This window comes from Trichomycterus rosablanca, chromosome 3 (genome assembly GCF_030014385.1).
Source record: "Trichomycterus rosablanca isolate fTriRos1 chromosome 3, fTriRos1.hap1, whole genome shotgun sequence".
NCBI lineage: Eukaryota > Metazoa > Chordata > Actinopteri > Siluriformes > Trichomycteridae > Trichomycterus > Trichomycterus rosablanca.
Genome location: NC_085990.1, coordinates 2,992,885 through 3,009,114, shown reverse-complemented (window position 1 = coordinate 3,009,114; position 16,230 = coordinate 2,992,885). Strand labels below are relative to the sequence as shown.

The following is a 16,230-nucleotide window of genomic DNA, read 5'->3' as shown; positions in this document are numbered from 1 at the left end:
AGTCAAAATAAACCTTAAATAGTGAATAGACTCCATTTCCCAGCAACCCCTGCTCTCTGTTCTGCCCTATTGACACCTGACACTTACCACATGCCCCATCAAGACGACTTTATATACCAGTCCAGTTCATTTACTTTCAGCATATTTATATAGTGTTCCTTGCTTTATAAAATTAGTGTTTATTTCTTCTATTCTAGTTTAGTGATCAGTTTAGTCTAAAGTGTAGCCTTGTTGGGCATTAGCTTGAGCCGTAAGTGTTGAGACCACTTTCCCAACATGTCATCAATTCTAAGCCTTCGGTTTCCCAGTACAACATCCCAGTTCTACCTTGTTCTCCAAGCCTTTGACGGAAGGACATTGGGGTCAGGAAAGGTCAAGTGCCCTGCAAGTACCCTACAAGTACCCATGCCCTTCTTTCTAATCAAAACTCACTGGTATTTTATAGTGTTGGGACTCCCATGGATCAAAAACACCTCCTACATGCCGTGGTCGAGTGGTAGCTGGATGGTTGAAGAACTGCTCAGTCCAGTGTGTCCGATTCCAGTCCTGCTCAACAATAACTGTCCTATTCCCAAAGTCTATCCTTATCCCGTGGGTCCTCGGGCTGTGACATCAACCCAGATCCCAGGTCCATCATCAAGGAAACCACTGCCATGCAGGACGAGGGTCTGAGACCGACATCAAGAAGGACTGAGGTCTCCGCCCTCATATGGACTACCAAGATCTGAGTCCGAATTTGAAGACGTTCAACTAAATTTCGCCCTTTGGTGCTGGCAAAGACTTGGACAGCATAAACGGTCAAACTGAATCGTGAGTCCAGATAACCAAACTGAAGCTCTCAGTATGAGAAGAAGTTACCAATTAAAAAAGATTTAAACAGATTAGCATTTTAAACCCAATTTCAAATACTAACCACTGTGATATTCTTGAGCTTTCCTATCATAGCTTAAGAGCACCATCGATCTCAAACTCTCGTACATCTACAGTACTTATAAAGCAATAGAAATTCCATTTTCATTTTTAATTACTTGGCACTGTATTTTCTTCCACCACAGATTCAATAAATGGCAAAACATACCAGAAATTAGTCAGATGATTTGTTCAGTATTTAATTCATTTAGAATTATTTAATACCAGTTTATCAAATTGTACTGGTTTGTATTGACAAAGTTTTAAATATGTGTAATTATATTTGATGTGGAAGATCTGGCTTGTATTTTAGACATGTTTATCCTCAAGTGGAAGTTAGGATGGTAATTTATGCCAAACAACAACAAAACATTTTAATAAACTAATATTTTTTGTATTTAAAGCCATAATTCATTTATTCATTCATTCATTTTCTTAACCGCTTATCCAGTTAGGGTCGCTGGAGCCTATCCCAGCCTTTCAATGGGCGCAAGGCACACAGTAACACCCCGGAGAGGACGCTAGTCCATCGCAGGGCAGACACACACACACACACACACACACACCCATTCACCTACAGGGCAATTCAGTGTCTCCAATTATCCTGACTGCATGTCTTTGGACTGTGGAAGAAAACTCCACACAGAAATGACCCGGCCACCCCGCCCTGCCTGGGGATCGAACCCAGGACCTTCTTGCTGTGAGGCGACAGTGCTACCCACTAAACCACCATGCCGCCCACTAAGACCATAATCTAATCCTTATTTAGAATACAATAAACCAGGATTTCTAACCTCTACTCCTGCAGGTTCATTAAACTGCATCATTTTTTCTCCTTAATGAGCTGATAATCATGAACTCCATTAGTTCGGTCGAGTGTGTCTGACAGCGGCGACTCCGCAGGTCGGTGACCCTCCAGGACTGGAGCTCAGAAACCCTGTAATAAAAGATGCATCCACGTAGAGGGAAATTCTGCTGTACTGCTTTATAATAATGAGAAAATCAGGTGCAACAATAATCAGGTAAAGTTGTATTTTAGTTCATGAGTCTGTGTGCAGGCCTCACCTAACAGTCCCGGATCACAAATCAAACATTTACATTCAGAATCACATGTAGAATTTAATGTAGAATAAAGTCCAAGTTCTATCTGTCTGAAATACAGATGTCGCATTTAATAGCTGGGCTCAAACAAGAAAAATCGTACAATAACAAACCAACAGAGCCGCGACAGAACTCAACTTATTGATATTTGGTTCCACCTAGCGGTAGGAGTCTGATATTGCAGCACTGCGAAAAAATAGTAAACAAACGTCTTAATTACTCAAACATGCATTATTATTATTATTGTTATTATTATTTTTATTATTATTATTGTTGTTGTTATTATTGTTATTATTGTTATTATTATTATTGATATTATTATTATTGTTGTTATTATAATTGTTATTATTGTTATTATTATTATTATCATTGTTATTATTATTGTTATCATTGTTATTATTATTATTGTTGTTATTATTATCATTGTTATTATTATTATCATCATTGTTATTGTTATTATCATTGTTATTATTATTATTATCATTGTTATTGTTATTATCATTGTTATTATTATTATTGTTATTATTATTGTTAATATATTATCATTGTTATTATTATTTTTATTGCTATTATTATTGTTATTATTATTATATTATTATTATTATTGTTATTATATTATTATTATTATTGTTGTTATTATTATTATTAATAATAATATTATTATTATTATTCACTGTCTGTTTAATCACTGCTTTATCCTATTTAGGGTTGCGGTGGGTCCAGTTCACTGCGCGAAAGGTAGGAAACAGTCTAAACAGGTCGCCAATCCTTAACAGAGCACACACACACACACACACACCGGAGCTCCAGGAAGAAACCCACACAGACACGAGGAGAACATGCAAACTCCACACAGTAAGGACCCGGATTGCTCCACCTGGGAATCGAACCCAGGACCTTCTTAATGTGAGGCGTCAGTGCTTCCCACAGTGCTGCCCTATTATTATTAATATCATTATTATTAGACATAAACTCTACTGTGACCTACTATGAACTCCTCCACTCTTCAACTCCACATTAATGTCTAGGTTTAAAAATATTATGTCAGACAAGGTCATTATTATTCAGGTGTCCATATACTTTTGGCCAAATTTCCTACAGTTTAATTAAATTAATTAAATCACTATTTTAAATCTAAAAACTGGTAATAAAATATTAAAAGATGAAAACACTGTGGGCCTTATTCTATAAAGACCCAGTTTAGTATAAAGCTACTAGTTTCTCTAGTTACAGTAGTGTTCAAAATAATAGCAGTCCAACACCATTAACCTGATAAATCACTGTTTTTAGTAGAAGTGATATTTCTACATAGCAAAAAATTGACTTGAAAGTGTAGTAGAGTATTGAAAACAAAACAAACCCAACAATTAGGACATGCATGCCGTTCATTCTGAGTAATCGAAGCATTGATTGAAAGTGGGTTGTTCAAAATAATAGCAGTGAGGAGTTCAATTGGTGAAGTCATTCATTCTGCAGAAGAACGGGTGTCAATTTTGGCCCTTATTTAAGGTAGGAGGGGGGCAAATGTTGCACAGGTTGGTCATAGCACATTTCCTTTTGAAATACTGGGTAAAATGGGTTGTTCCAGACATTGTTCTGATGAACAGCATACTTTGATTAAAAAGTTGATTTTAGAGGGAAAAAACATACAGAGAAGTGCAGCAAATTATGGGCTGCTCAGCTAAAATGATCTCAAATGCCTTGAAGTGACAACCAAAACCTGAAAGATACAGAAGGAAGTGTGGAACTACTGTTCGAATGGATCAAAGAATAGCCAGAATGGCAAAGGTTCAGCCAGTGATCACCTCCAGAAAGATCAAGGAACATCTAAATTTACCAGTGAGTACAGAAGATGATTAAATGAAGCCGATTTACCAGCAAGAACTCCTGCAAAGTCCCGTTGTTAAGAAAAAGACGTGTCCTGAATGGGTTAACATTTGCCAAGAACACATTGACTGGTCCAAAGAGAAACGGCTCAACATTTTGTGGACTGGTGAAAGCAAAATTGTTCTTTTTGGGTCAAGTGGCCGTAGACAGTATGTCAGACGACCCCCAAGCACTGAATTCAAGCCAAAGTTCACTGTGAAGACAGTAAAGCATGGTGGTATAAAACTATGATATGAGGATGTTTCTCATACCATGGTGTTACACCTATTTATCACATACGAGGGATCATGGATCAGTTTAAATATATCAGAATACTTGAGGAGATCATGTTGCCCTATGTTGAAGAAGAAATGTCCTTAAAATGAGTGTTTCAACATGACAATGACCCAAAACATCTTGGTTACAGACAAACAAGATTGAGGTAATAGAGTGGCCAGCACAATCCCCTGACTTCAATCTCATACAGAACTTGTGGGCTGAAATCTGAAACGTGTTTTTTTTAGGCAAAACCCAAAATTGCAGAAGAACTGTGGAATGTGGTCTAATCATCCTGGACTGGATACCTGTTCAGAGGTGCCAGAAGTTGGTCGACTCCATGCAACACAGATCTCAGAAACAATCGTTATGCCACTAAATATTAGTTCAGTAATTTAAAGTAAAGTGAAACCTCAAACATTTTCAGTTTATAGATAAATTTTTTGAGTTTTTAAAGAAAAATGCTGCACTGCTATTATTTTGAACAGCCTAATATTCATTTTTCTTAATTTTCTGTAAAGGATTAACACAAACTGACTAAATGTTGTTAATGTTTTGATTTAGAATTGAAAGTGTAGTATTTTCAGTGCATTTGCATTTATGGAAATAAAAGTTATTATAATGATTTTGTGCTTTATTCGCTTTTTTAAAATCACTGCTATATTTTTGAACACCACTGTATATCTGCTAACTAATCAAAGTAATCTGTAAACTTAAAATAACAGCATATAGATGGAATATTCCCCTTAGATCATAGTCTGTATACTATATTCCTGCTATGAACTTTTTTAGTTTTCTCAGGTTTAACCATCACCTGCAAATTTATTTCCACTCCAACCAGACGTTGGTTTTGTGGACCCATGGAAAAGCCATAGATGAAATGGAACAGAAGATTTTATTTGTGGTACAGCTGGGCTTTTGGGCTGCAACATCTACAACATGAACAAACCACAAGACCAGTTTAAATGCTGGACACACAGGCTGATGATCAGTGATGGTTTACCTATGTGGTAAACAGACAGAGAGCTCAGTATGCACTTTTTATGAATGGAAACAAGTTATTTATTCTTTTCATTCTTTTCACTTTGTACAGTAATTAGTTTTAGTAATTTTTTTTTATTGCTGCCTCAGTTTATTTTTATACGTTTTCTGTATTATGTTAGTTTAATCCTCTTTTATGTGTGTATTTACTCACTATTGACGTTCGGAGGACGAGCAAAGTAAGACTTTCATTGTACAGATTGTGTAGCTGCTGTTTCTACTGTGCACATGAATAATAAAACTCCACTCCACTTTAATTCAGAATAATTTCAACACTGTGTGTGTGTGTGTTTCAAAGCAACTTTAATGAATCAATAATAAAATACAGATTCAGAGTTTAGATTTCCACCCACAATACATGATCACCCTTAAAATACATGAATCAGAGAAAAGACAGGAAAAAAAGAGAACCGTGTACGATGTGAATGATTTATTCATCTTTAAACTGGTCAGAACCTACTGGACACCAGACTAAACCTAATCTGAGGAGTTTGGCTCATTTTCTAACCTGGTTGTAGGGCATCATATGTAACAAAATGAACTGACCTTTCAGTTTTCACTTGCTGAATTTATACTCTTCTTATAATAATGAAAAAAAGGATAAAAACTGAACATTTCTGCACTATTAGCAAACGTTATGTTCAGAACTGTACCATAATGTAACACTTTTATTGTTTATTAAGAAAATAGGACTGAAATTGGCAGCTGAAGTACAATAAAATGATGATGAAATGAGATTCATTGTCAGATCTTACACTTATATGATTGTGGCACTGTTATGGCTGTGCTTTGCCAAATCAGAGACATCTTGGTCATCTCGGTCAGCACAACATGAACGATTTTCTCAGTATGGCAGGATTATTATGGCACAAAAGATCCTGCTGTTCTTTCACTGAAGGTCCGTCAGACGCACATATCAGCCCACCAATCACGGTAGAACAAAACCATCCTGAAAACGGCAGCTTTAATGCTGAGAAAACCTCATCTGAAGTTGATATGGACACACAACGTTTACAATAGACCTAACAACATATCGATCCCTCCAAAACCCCTCCGCTCTAATGCTGCATTTACAGAAGTAGTGTACAGTCTTTGGTCACTTAAAGGATTAATTCAAGTACGAACACACGATGGCTTTTGAGCTCTCGGACCGAGAGGACGTTCAGTGGAACCGGCCCATGGCTTCTGCCGCCTTCATCCGGACGAGAGGATCTGGATCCTGCAGCAGCATGACCAGAGCTGTCGGAGAAACACAAAGAAATAAGTGCTCACGTCCATAAAAATCAAAGCTGTATGTTGATTAATGGGGAAAATTAGATTTGGAATTTGTACAAATCGCAATCCGAACAGCCTACTAGAACAAACTGTGAATAAAAAGTGAGGTTCCACTGTATTAATGTATAATAATACCTTATTAATTCCTTTATTAATATAGGAACAAAGCTAAGAGACATCTGAATGTCCACAATCTTAAAAATCGATTGTAATAAAAATATGTGAGCATTTAAAAGACATGAGTAGTATTAGCAACAAATATAGTCATAACAATACTGGATTTAATAGATTTTCTAGTATTTTAGTCATTTTATTTATTGTTGTTACTGTAAGGCTGGACACACTATAATGCTTTTAGTATAGTACACAGTCGAAATGGGTTGAGAGTGCCTTCCACGCTGCCACCACCAGCTCATGTTCTTCCAGCAATAGGTGCTGGGTGTTTGTCCATCCGTTCCATAAAGCAGAAAATGTGTATTGTCAAAGTAGACGACCCTTCGCCTTTTCTGCCAAAGCAACTTCGTAAGCAGAGATGCAATGACCGTCCGTCTACTTTGAAACCCCATACGCACACGAACAGTCCACAAACTGCACAGTTTCAGAAATACTGCCACCCTCTGCCCGAAAGCTAAGAATTATCCCTATTTGCAACTCTGATAAATCGCCTCTTTTACCCCTTTCACAGCAACAAAACCCCTCCAACCTCACACAGCTGAAGAAATTATGCATGGAGGAGTGGGGAGACTGGTAGGTGGTTATAGGAAACGTCTAACTGAAGTTATTTCAGCCGAAGGGGGAAATACCAGCTATTAGGACGTGTCCTAACTTTTTCCTCACAATAAATTTCCATTTTTGTTCATTACATTTTACAACTTGGATTTAAAAGTAGTTTTTTTTCAGTTTTATTTATTTAGTTATATAAGCTCCATCTCTCAGTACTGTTCAAGTGAGACTCAAATGTTCATACTGTATGTTTAAATATGTTCAAAAAGACAAAGGTTCTCATGGGGTGTCCTAACCTTTTCACATGACTGTATAGATTGAGGGGTTTGAATGTACAGTAGGTGTTTTTGCGTATGGAAACGTGATACCATAATACCTACATGTGGCACTGTGAAGGTGTGATCACCATGAACATCTAACAACCCAATATCTAACAGAACATTCACCTTTAGTCACGTTTCCCATGTTCATATGTGAGAACTGTTCCTCAGGCAGGTTTCCCAGTAAAAACCCTAAAATCCAGAAACACACACACACACACACACACACACACACACACACACATTTACAGGTATTCATTAGAGGAACCTAACCATAAACAAAGCCAACATGGGAACATGCATGAGGATCGTCGTACCTATAAACATAGCAGCACTGGCTCGGATCTCCGCCCAGTTACTCTTAAAGAACTGGATGACGGTGACATGGTAGAAATTGATCATACCTGGGAAGTCCTGGATCTGTAAAGAACGAAAGCATTTGTGGACATCAATAAATCCTAATACTTACACTGATCAGCCATAACATTAAAACCACCTCCTTGTTTCTACACTCACTGTCCATTGTATCAGCTCCACTTACCATATAGAAGCACTTTGTGGTTCTACAATTACTGACTGTAGTCCATCTGTTTCTCTACATGCTTTGTTAGCCCCCTTTCATGCTGTTCTTTAATGGTCAGGACCACCACAGAGCAGGTATTATTTAGGTGGTGGATCATTCTCAGCACTGCAGTGACACTGACATGGTGGTGGTGTGTTAGTGTGTGTTGTGCTGCTATGAGTGGATCAGACACAGCAGCGCTGCTGGAGTTTTTAAACACCTCACTGTCACTGCTGGACTGAGAATAGTCCACCAACCAAAAATATCCAGCCGACAGCGCCCCGTGGGCAGCGTCCTGTGACCACTGATGAAGGTCTAGAAGATGACCAACTCAAACAGCAGCAATAGATGAGCGATCGTCTCTGACTTTACATCTACAAGGTGGTTCGACTAGGTAGGAGTGTCTAACAGAGTGGATAGTGAGTGGACACGGTGTTTAAAAACTCCAGCAGCGCTGCTGTGTCTGATCCACTCATACCAGCACAACACACACTAACACACCACCACCATGTCAGTGTCACTGCAGTGCTGAGAATGATCCACCACCTAAATAATACCTGCTCTGTGGTGGTCCTGACCATTGAAGAACAGGGTGAAAGGAGGCTAACAAAGCATGCAGAGAAACAGATGGACTACAGTCAGTAATTGTAGAACTACAAAGTGCTTCTATATGGTAAGTGGAGCTGATAAAATGGACAGTGAGTGTAGAAACAAGGAGGTGGTTTTAATGTTATGACTGATCAGTGTATATACAGTATGCCACTAAGGTGCCATGTGCTCCACTCACTATGTACTTGATGAGGTCGTTTATGAACTCTCCATAGTGCAGACTCTTCTCCTCGTGTAGATGGTTCTGAAACATGGTGTTGATCTGCTCAGAACCCACAGCGGGGGCGCACACACGCATGGCGTACTTACAGGCCTGTAAAGACACAAACACGACCGCACGTCAAACTTTCGGCCAATCAGGGCTACGTGAGCTTAATAAAGGTATCGGACAGAGCAGATTCACACTGACCTTGACGACCTGCACGCTGGGATCATTAAGGTGCAGGAGCAGACTGACCAACACGTTGTGAATCTGGTCCTTAAAGACGGGCTCCCCCACGCCGAACCTCGACAGGTTCCCCAGGAGCATGATGGAAGCACAGCGGATCTCGTCGTTCTCCTGCAGAACGCACAACAATATCAAAACGAGACATTTTAATCAGTAAAACTGCAGTGGCTGCAAAATGTGACTACATAAACATAGTGAATGTACAAAACAAACATGCTTTAAAATAAAAACAACCACACCGGTGCACACGAGCGGCACAGCAGTCTAGTGACGTGTTAAAATTTAGAATTTAGAGATAGACTAAATAGTAAATTAGTGGTAAACTAATCGGACATACGATTAAGTAGAAGCGCGTGTGCTTTGTGGTGCAGCTCGACATGAATTCCAACATTAGTGAACAGAAAACATCATTTAACCATAATAATACATATTAATAATACATATAATATAAAAGAACACTTTTAAATTTGTCTATTATATCACATATTACATCTTTATTATATTTATTACCTACTTACTTAATAATTGTTTATAACGTACCTTTAGCTACTGCCATACTTGACTTTTGGGATTAATCAATCAATTAATCAGTCAGTCTATCTATCTATCTATCTATCTATCTATCTATCTATCTATCTATCTATCTGTCTGTCTGTCTGTCTGTCTGTCTGTCTGTCAATCAATCAGTCTGTCTGTCTGTCTGTCAGTCTATCTGTCAATCAGTCTGTCTGTCTGTCTATCTATCTGTCTATCCGTCCGTCTATCTATCTATCTATCTATCTATCTATCTATCTATCTATCTATCTATCTATCTATCTATCTATGTAATTTGTCTGTCTGTATGTCAGTCAGTCAGTCTGTCTGTCTATCTATCTGTATGTATGTCTGTCTATCTATCTATCTGTCTGTCTATCTATCTGTCTGTATATCTGTCTGTCTGTCTATCTATCTGTCTGTCTATCTATCTGTCTGTCTGTATGTCTGTCTGTCTATCTATCTATCTGTCTGTCTATCTATCTGTCTGTTTGTCTGCCTATCTATCTGTCTGTCTGTCTGTGAGTCAGTCAGTCAATCAGTCAGTTTATCTATCTATCTATCTGTCTGTCTGTCAGTCAGTATGTCTGTCTGTCTGTCTGTCTGTCTATTAGTCAGTCAGTCAGTCTGTCTGTCTGTCTAATAGCCATTCACATATGACTAGTAATCAAAAGGTCGCAGCCAGGTTGCCACTGTTGGGCCCTTGAGCAAGGCCCTTAATCCTCAAATGCTTGAGACTGTATACTGTCACAGTACTGTAAGTCGCTTCAGATAAAAGCGTCTCCTAAGTCCCGAAAACGTAAATGTAAATAAAAAAGTAGGACCAAAAAGCACTCGTACCTACAACAGCACAGCGCAAGAACCCAAGAACTGGTGCTCAGCCAAAAGCAAAAACCCGAGAGCCAAAGTGAACCAGTTTTATTATGGGTGAAGGTACGGACGCCCCTTTTTGTTCCTGATGTATTTGACTACTGGACAGTCGTACAGTTTAGACACAAGACACCTTTTTTATGACATTACATCTTCGTTCACTCACGTTCTCCAGGAAGGGTCTGATTTTCATAAAGATGTAAACCACCAGCATGTGCACGTTCTTCTGATCCAGGTAGACCAACACCTTGGACATGCCAGACATGGCCTCAAGGGTGATGAGCTTACCGGGGTCGTCCTTCTCCTCCATACCTGAACTCATGGCTGCCAGCAGTTCTTTAGCATATTTATTCACCTGGAAGTTAAAACAAGAAATCGAGACGTTTAACGCCACAAATGTCTGGCAACCCTCCTATTTCCACCCAGGGTCGGGACCAGCACTGACAGCGCACTGACAAATTGTTCCGACCCCCCATTCCTTGTCAAAATGGAATTTATTAAATGGAAAGTTAGATTCCGGCACCTTCTCCGGTGAGCCCACAGCGATGTTCCCCAGGCCTCTGATGGCCAGCATGCGCACGGTACAGCAGGGGTCGGAAATCCTCTCCATCATTTTGTTCATCAACACGTCGATCATCATCAGCTCCGTCACCACATGGTGGTTAAGAAGCTACAGACAAACAACAGACAAAAAGACGGACTGTAACCACTTTTTAAACATATGTTTATTTATTTATTGATTGATTTAAATGTTTTTACGCCGTGCCTGCATAGTGGTTATATTCACGGCAGGAAAGGTAAATAATTCTCTTATATTTATTTTATAGTTCCGGTCAAGTGTTGCTCTTTAGACGCATCTTTTTTGTTCACACCGGCAGCGACTTTCCACCTCTAGAACCCCAAATCGCTGACCGCTCATAACCTGTGGGTGTTCCTGAACTCTAGCTGACCTTTGTGTGCCATCACAGACGCCATAACTTCTTACCTCGGAGAAGAAGGCCGTAACTGTGATCCTCTGGCACTCGTAGATGTTACTCAGGGAGGGACACAGATTCTCCCCTATGGCTGGGAGACGAGGACCAGCATGCCTTGCCATCGCTCTGAAAGAGCCATGAAGAAAAACAAAGCTAATAAACAAACAGCAAACAGGTTGATCATTACATATAGGAAAAGATACTTAATACAGAGCCAAATATAAGCCTGTGATGCTTTGTTGGTGCTAAGTCAGTGGAACACAGAGGCACAGAGGTTCAGCCAATCATATCTGCTTTCCACAAACAAGGTACTGGTGCCACTTCCTGCAAACTAGCAGACCTTAAAAGAACGGTGGAATGGGCGCCCTAGCGTGTTGCACCAAAATCTGTGGCCGTCAAATTCTGTGACCTCGGTGGGCATTTTTTGTCATTTCTAATTATGTGCATGACAGAAGGCCGATTTAAAGGGATTTAAGAGGCTGACCTAAAGTAGACGACACTGAGACACAAACAGGTCTGTGTGTGGTGCTTTACAGGGACGAGTGATTACCTGGAGAGCAGTGTGACCCCTGTAGTGTGCTGCTGAGGGTCCTTCATCCTGTCCCACACGTCCTCCTGGTCCAGCGCCTTTATTACTGAATCCAGACGAGCTCGAGCGATCAGGATCCGCAAAGCTTCAACCGCCACGCTATAGAGAGGGGGAGAGGGGGCGGAGAGGGGTGCATAAGTTCTATCACGGCATATCGTAACACCGTCAAAGTGTAACAGTTTGGGGAAGACCCTTTTTTTAATCCGGCATGGCAGTGTGGTCCATATAGACATTGACTAGAAATACAGGGTTCCAGTTCCGAGTCAGGTCACGAGTCTTTAGGCTAGAGTCCAAGTTAAGTCACGAGTCGATATAATAAACACAAAACATATATTGGAAATGTAGCGTAGAAATAAAGAAATAATCTGTAAGTTCAGATAAAAAACAACAACAGATTAGCGAGTGTATTTAGCCGTTTTACTTCGTGCCTTTACTTTCCTCCTCATTGTGTAAATGAATGTAATTTCCGTAACAAGAAGGTTCCAGTTAAAAGCTTCAACTGATACGTTTTGTTTTCAAAACAATCATAACCGCTGCTTACCTGAGCTTCTGTTCTTCCAGATGCTATTACATTTATAAGCGTGCGTCCCATTAGGAACAGAATCCGTTATTTTGTAAATGTGCTTATAATTAAAAACCTCCAAACTTTTCCCGGTCGTGAAGTAAAACAGGAAGTCGTCAGAAAGCCGATCGAGCGTTTCATTACCACGTCATCTGTGTGACGCAAACTGAATAAATGCAAATAACAGCATTTCTTACTAACAATTACAATCAGAAGCTCTGATTGGTTCAGAAAGCGGTTCTTACAATCGTTAGCGCCGATTCTGTAGGAGCGTCCCATTCACCCCGGCTGTTCCTGTGAAGTGCACTACGTAGGGTATTCCACCATTTTAAGTGAGATTCCAATCCAAAGGAGGGAGTAGGGAGCGACGCTTCATCACTACGCCGGAAGCTGGCTGTAATTTTTACCCATTGTGGGTTAGATGTATATATAATTGTCACACGTAACTAATGTTAACACATGCTGATGCTCGGGACTCGTTGTTTACGAGTCATTGTTTTGCGAGTCATGAAACGACTTGCCGTTTTTCCAAACTCAAATAAATACCGCGGACGTCCCGGCGTGACTCACCCGCAGACGTCGAAGTTGGCAATCGTGCTCTTGCTGCAGCCTTTGCGGTCGGCTCCGATGCTGTTGCTGTTGATGTCTTTGGAGAGCTGAACCCCCACGCTGGAGCCCATGCGCACCAGCAGGGCGCTGAAGAGCTGAGGGAACAGGGCCAGCACGGCCTCCTCGGTGTGTCCGTTCAGCATCATCTCACGCAGGGCGCAGGTCATCTGTACACACGCAGAAACAGGCATTATACAGCCACTATATGGCCAAAAGTATGTGGACATCTTGCTACGAGCTTGTTGGACATTCTATTCCAAAACCACAGGCTTTAATATAAAGTTACCCCACGTCCCTTCAGCTATAACAGCCTCAGCTCTGTTGGGAAGGTTGTCTGTATGATTTCGGAGTGCACATGTGGAAATTTGTGCCCACTCTGACCCCACTGACTCATGTGGACCTTGATTTGTCACCAATAAAACCCTTTCTTAAACTATTCCCACTAATACTCTGTGTGGCACAGAGGTTCCAAGTTCGAGTCTCGCCTCTGCTACCGGTCAGCTGAGCGCCCCCTAGTGGGCTCGACTGGCAGTGCAGACAGTTCAGGGGTCTCTGACGCTGTGTAAGGACCCTGGTTAGTAGCCCGAGGCGCCTGTACAGATGTGGAGGAACGTGGGGGTCGGTGCGTGACTCTCCATGTGTGAGACTGGCCCCACACACGAATCCACCGAAGTACGGGCGAATAAAAAGGGGTCGGAGGGCAGTGGATGTGTCAGACGGGGTGTGTACTGGGGAATATACCCTGCTCGGATGTGATCAAGGTCCCCAGCAGCGGTAGAGTAATTGGCTATGACTAAATTGGGAGAAATGCATACATAAATGCACATTAATTCTTTACCAGCTCTGTTATTTACATTTATCATCACATCCCACTGGTAACATCTAATAACACAATAACTGGCTAAACTCGGTGCCGAATTCCAGCAGGTCTGATCCTAAAACACGACGTTTAAAATCAAACCACTCACTGCTAAAGGCTGACTGGTGGCCACCTTGTTCATGCCCGATTTCATCATGAAATCCTTCTTATCCATGTAAGGAACCATGACGTTCAGCTTCTCGATGATCATTTCCATGATCTGCCGGGCGACGGTGCTGTCGGCCCCCAGAGCCACCCACATCTCACAGCTCCAACTACAAGACACCAGACAGAACACAAAGCAAGTTATGAGTGGTTATTGAGTTCCGATGGTTTGATCATGTTGTAGCCCAACTTTACGTCCTACAGACTAGCAATGGGTTGTAATATCAGTGAGGTTTTGTAAGGGTTGAATAACTATGAGCGTAAACAAAATATTCTGCTACTCTAAAATAATTTCACCTATAAAGACTTTATTTAAAGCAAAATATAGCTCTGCAGAAACATTTAGAGTTATAAATCTTAGTTCTGATTGTTATCGTCACAAAATACCATCAGCTTCAGTCTGCAAACCTTCCCAAAATAACGCCCGACAAGCTGATAAATGTTTACAATTAAAATATTTATAATTCTAGTGTTTTATGTCTAAGGGTCATGGATATTTACACAACTACAGTCTATATTTTCTAGGGCTGGGTATCGCCACTAATTTCCTGGATCGATTCGATTCCGATTCACAAGGTCCCGATTCGATTCGATCTTCGATTTTCGATTCGATTTTCGATTCAATTTCGATTCAACACATTTAGGCATATTTGAGTTACATTAACAGGTTTTGTTTAAATATGTAAAGATGTTCAGAGAACGAATGTGATAATTGTACAAAGAACACTCATTATTAAAAATATTTGTGTATTTTGTTTACATAAATAATTAATCCAAAACAGAAAACAGTAACATTCATTTTTTATTATTATTTTATATGTCTGACACGCTACAACAGTGTAAATGTAATGTAAACATACACCTGGCTGTTGAACAGCTTATGCCAAGTTTACACGACACGACACTCTGATTAACACCTGGTCGCTGTAATGTTCACACTACACGACTGATCGGCGATGGGGGGTTTTACACCATCTATCACCAGGGGGAATCACAGGCGAGCTTCTCTGCTCTCCAAAACTACGTTCTGTCACGAAAACACATGTGAGAAGTGATGAAAGGTTTAATGATACCACGTCCAAACATGCACATCAACAAGTAGCGAGAGATGAAAGTTTGTGCGCTGATGAAATAAATGAATCTGAGTGGATTTGGCAACACGAGCAGCATGGATCGTTCTGTAGTGAGTTGGAGGTTAATAAATATTTAGTTTTGTAGAGAACGATCAGGTCAGAAATACTGTAAAACTCGCGTGTGTGCTGATGTATTCTGATAGAAACTATATTGCGCTCCACCTGTTTACAACCTCGCCCCTGTGTTTCCCCTCGCTGTTTCTCACGTCGATCGAGAGCCGAGTTTTGATCGCAGAGCGAACACCGAGTTCCTCCCGGATCCAGCACCGACCCGTCGCCGAGCGAAAATCAGTGCAAAAAGTTGTGTAGTGGTAACAGATTTCCGTGTGCACCGTAAAAAGGGGCGTATTTAAAAGATCGATCTCGCGTTTATATGAATCGATATCGGATCGTTCAAATAAAGATCGATTCGAATCGAAAAATCTATTTTATAAACCCAGCCCTAATATTTTCCAATATTTTTATATAAATACAGCTTTCACTACCCTTTATTATTACAAGGGATCTTGCCTATAGTCTGGATTTATACCGATCAGGCATAACATCATGACCACCTTCTTAATATTGTGTTGGTCCCACTTTTGCTGCCAAAACAGCCCTGCAACTGTGATGCTCTGTGTATTCTGACACCTTTCTACCAGAACCAGCATGAGCTACAGTAGCTCGTCTGTTGGATCGGACCACACGGGCCAGCCTTCGCTCCCCACGTGCATCAATGAGTCTTGGCCGTGCAGGACCCTGTCGCCGGTTTACCACTGTTCCTTCCTTGGACCACTTTTGATAGATACTGACCACTGTGGGGGGG

At 40.6% G+C, this 16,230-nt stretch overlaps 1 protein-coding gene across 2 annotated transcripts in view; it reads right to left on the bottom strand.

The window, feature by feature from the left end:
* Positions 1-5,479: 5,479 nt before the first annotated feature.
* mroh1 (maestro heat-like repeat family member 1) overlaps positions 5,480-16,230 on the bottom strand; it is a 52,587-nt gene continuing 41,836 nt past the window's right edge. For both annotated transcript variants that reach the window (XM_062992437.1, XM_062992439.1), the window contains 11 exons: positions 14,237-14,402; positions 13,230-13,435; positions 12,059-12,196; positions 11,520-11,634; positions 11,058-11,204; positions 10,701-10,889; positions 9,092-9,241; positions 8,861-8,995; positions 7,829-7,931; positions 7,638-7,703; positions 5,480-6,432 (listed from right to left, as the gene is read on the bottom strand). In XM_062992437.1, the coding sequence (XP_062848507.1) occupies positions 6,356-6,432; positions 7,638-7,703; positions 7,829-7,931; positions 8,861-8,995; positions 9,092-9,241; positions 10,701-10,889; positions 11,058-11,204; positions 11,520-11,634; positions 12,059-12,196; positions 13,230-13,435; positions 14,237-14,402 (1,492 nt within the window). In that variant the 3' untranslated portion in view covers positions 5,480-6,355. The remainder of the gene's footprint in view (positions 6,433-7,637; positions 7,704-7,828; positions 7,932-8,860; positions 8,996-9,091; positions 9,242-10,700; positions 10,890-11,057; positions 11,205-11,519; positions 11,635-12,058; positions 12,197-13,229; positions 13,436-14,236; positions 14,403-16,230) is intronic.